The 3,093-nt window shown below is 46.1% G+C and overlaps 1 protein-coding gene across 1 annotated transcript in view; it reads right to left on the bottom strand.

The window, feature by feature from the left end:
• Nucleotides 1-2,002, bottom strand: part of stard10 (StAR-related lipid transfer (START) domain containing 10) — a 23,825-nt gene extending 21,823 nt beyond the window's left edge. The window contains exon 1 of the mRNA XM_053687454.1: nucleotides 1,277-2,002. Coding sequence (XP_053543429.1) covers nucleotides 1,277-1,435 — 159 coding nt within the window. The 5' untranslated portion in view covers nucleotides 1,436-2,002. The remainder of the gene's footprint in view (nucleotides 1-1,276) is intronic.
• Nucleotides 2,003-3,093: the final 1,091 nt, after the last annotated feature.

The following is a 3,093-nucleotide window of genomic DNA, read 5'->3' as shown; positions in this document are numbered from 1 at the left end:
CGTGTTTTCGAGCTTGGTATCGAGTATTTGGTGGTATCGGTACTGACTACTAGATTTTTGGTATCGTGACATCCCTACGCAGTGCCACAGGCTGATTGGCTCTATGCCACGCCGCACTGATGCACTAATTCGTGCAAAAGGAGCCCTGACCGAGTATCGAGCGCATAAATTAACATACTTTACAGAAGGTCGACATTTCTGTATTATAAATTTATTAATATTATAAAAATATAAAAATTGAGATACTGGATTTGTGATTTCCGTGAGCTGTAAGCCGTAATAATCGAGATTAAAACAAAAAAAAGGCTTGATATTTCACTTTATGTGTAATGAATATAGAACATATCAAAGCTCCACATTTTTAATTAAATTACCGGGAAAAATGAACTTTTTTGAGATGCACCTGTAAGTGTAGGTTAGACAGGTTAAGAGTAGGTTAGACGGGTAGGTGAAAGTTAGACAGGTGGTGTAGGTTGGACGGGTTAAGGGTACATTAGGCAGGTGGGTTAGACGGGTAGGTGAAAGTTAGACAGGTGGGTTAGACGGGTTAAGGGTAGGTTAGACGGGTAGGTGAAAGTTAGACAGGTGGTGTGGGTTAGACAGGTGGGTTAGATGGGTTAAGGGTACATTAGGCAGGTGGGTTAGACGGGTAGGTGAAGGTTAGACAGGTGGTGTAGGTGAAGGTTAGACAGGTGGTGTAGGTGAAGGTTAGACAGGTGGTGTAGGTTAGACAGGTGGTGTAGGTTAGACTGGGGGTGTAGGTGAAGGTTAGACAGGTGGTGAAGGTTAGACAGGTGGTGAAGGTTAGACAGGTGGTGTAGGTTAGACTGGGGGTGTAGGTTAGACAGGTGGTGTAGGTGAAGGTTAGACAGGTGGTGTAGGTGAAGGTTAGACAGGTGGTGAAGGTTAGACAGGTGGTGAAGGTTAGACAGGTGGTGTAGGTTAGACTGGGGGTGTAGGTTAGACTGGGGGTGTAGGTTAGACAGGTGGTGTAGGTGAAGGTTAGACAGGTGGTGTAGGTGAAGGTTAGACAGGTGGTGAAGGTTAGACAGGTGGTGTAGGTTAGACTGGGGGTGTAGGTTAGACTGGGGGTGTAGGTTAGACAGGTGGTGTAGGTGAAGGTTAGACAGGTGGTGAAGGTTAGACAGGTGGTGTAGGTTAGACTGGGGGTGTAGGTTAGACAGGTGGTGTAGGTGAAGGTTAGACAGGTGGTGAAGGTTAGACAGGTGGTGTAGGTTAGACAGGTGGTGTAGGTTAGACAGGTGGTGTATCTCACCTTGATTTTGTGCAGGGACTTCTCCTCCTCCAGGATTTGGATCAGAACCGTGATGCCGGACTTGTTGTAAGTCAGATTCCATCCTTCATCCGACACACACTCGTGTTTGAAGTTACTGAACGCTCGGTCATCCGGGACCAGAACTGCTTCACCGGACATCTTCCAGTGCTGTTAGCGCGTGCGCTCCAACACTAACGGAAGCAGGCGATGAAACCGGATCCTGCTTTTAACTAAACCGGATTAATATACGCTTAAAAACCTCGCTCGGGATTTCTTTTTCTGATTTTTTTTTCAGTCGGAAAATCTGCGGCGTTCCCGGGGAAAACACTGGAGCCGTGCAGGTGTGGAAGTTTAGTTTTGCTGGCCTATAAAGCGTCGCGTTTAGAAACAAGCGGTGTCCAGTGCGCGCGCGTCTCGTGACGTTCAATTAGTGTCGGTCAGCAAATCCAAACAAGCTTCACAAACGCACGCGAACGCTCAGATTTTAATCGCTGAGCTGGCTCTCGCGCTGACAACGCAGCGGACCAATCAACAGCGTTTATCCCGACACCGCGCGCGAGACACGACAAACAGCTCCGGTACGAAAGCGGAGGCTGGAGATCGCCGTTCCTCTGTTTAGTGCTGGAGCGCTGAGTGGGAGAACCATCCGCCGCCGCTGTTTAGGTCTTCCCGTGCACGCGCACACGCACGAGTGCACACACACAAACACAGGCCTTGAGATGAAAAAGATGAGTGACAGACGCGGACCGCCCACCTCACCGCATGCGCGTGCGAGAGATGATGATGACGTGTACAGTTATTATAGACAGCTGCCTGCTACCTGTTTCGTTTGAATCGGATACTAATGTTAGAGAAGAGTGTATTAAAGAGAAGTGTTTTATACTATATACACCGCCCTCCATTAATATTGGCACCCTTGGTAAATATGAGCTGTGAAAGCTGAGAAAAATTGTCTTTATTGTTGAATCTTTTGATCTTTTGTTAAAAAAAATTCATAAAAATACTCTGCTCTCATGGATATCAAACAATTACAAACACAAGACGGATTTATCCAAAAAAATAATGTGTGTGTGTGTGTGTGTATGTATCTGTGTGTGTATATATGTGTATAAAAGTGTGTGTGTATGTATGTGTGTGTGTATATGTGTGTGTGCATATGTGTGTGTGTGTGTGTGTGTGTGTGTGTGTGTGTGTCTATGTCTTTCTTTATTTGAGTGAACTAACGCTCGTTATCATTAAGGCCTTCACACATTTGTCCTTGGTGTTCTCCTGGTTATTCGTCCTTCACTCACTATTTTTTTTATTTGTTCATTTCTTTAACTGTCCGTCCTCACGCTTCAGTCCCAGTCTCCTAAAAACTCTCAACTCTGATTAAATTGTGCAAACTGACGTGTTACTGTGTGAATAGCTCTGTAAACAATGCTACAATGCTAGTGTCAGTGAACAAGAGGTTGCATTATAAAGCATTATAAAGTGTGTACCTTTAATCTCTACCCTTACTGTGATCATTTTCTTTTTCCAAATCTCAACCTTCTGCATTGTGCACAACTCCACACTGACTCCACATTGAGATAAACAGGGCTAACGATTTAACAATGCTAATCCACAAAATACTGATAACTAGTGCAACATCACTAACTAGCCACGAGCAGAGTCGCTGAATGCACTGAAAAACCTGGACTTATAATCACAGCGTGTGTACTGTACAGTCCCCCTCCAGTCCCCCTCCAGGATCCCTCCAGTCCCCCTCCAGTCCCCCTCCCGGATCCCTCCAGTCCCTCTCCAGTCCCCCTCCAGTCCCCCTCCAGTCCCCCTCC

Source organism: Ictalurus punctatus, chromosome 17, assembly GCF_001660625.3.
Source record: "Ictalurus punctatus breed USDA103 chromosome 17, Coco_2.0, whole genome shotgun sequence".
NCBI lineage: Eukaryota > Metazoa > Chordata > Actinopteri > Siluriformes > Ictaluridae > Ictalurus > Ictalurus punctatus.
The sequence above is the reverse complement of the archived record's forward strand: the minus strand, read 5'-3'. Positions and strand labels throughout refer to the sequence as shown.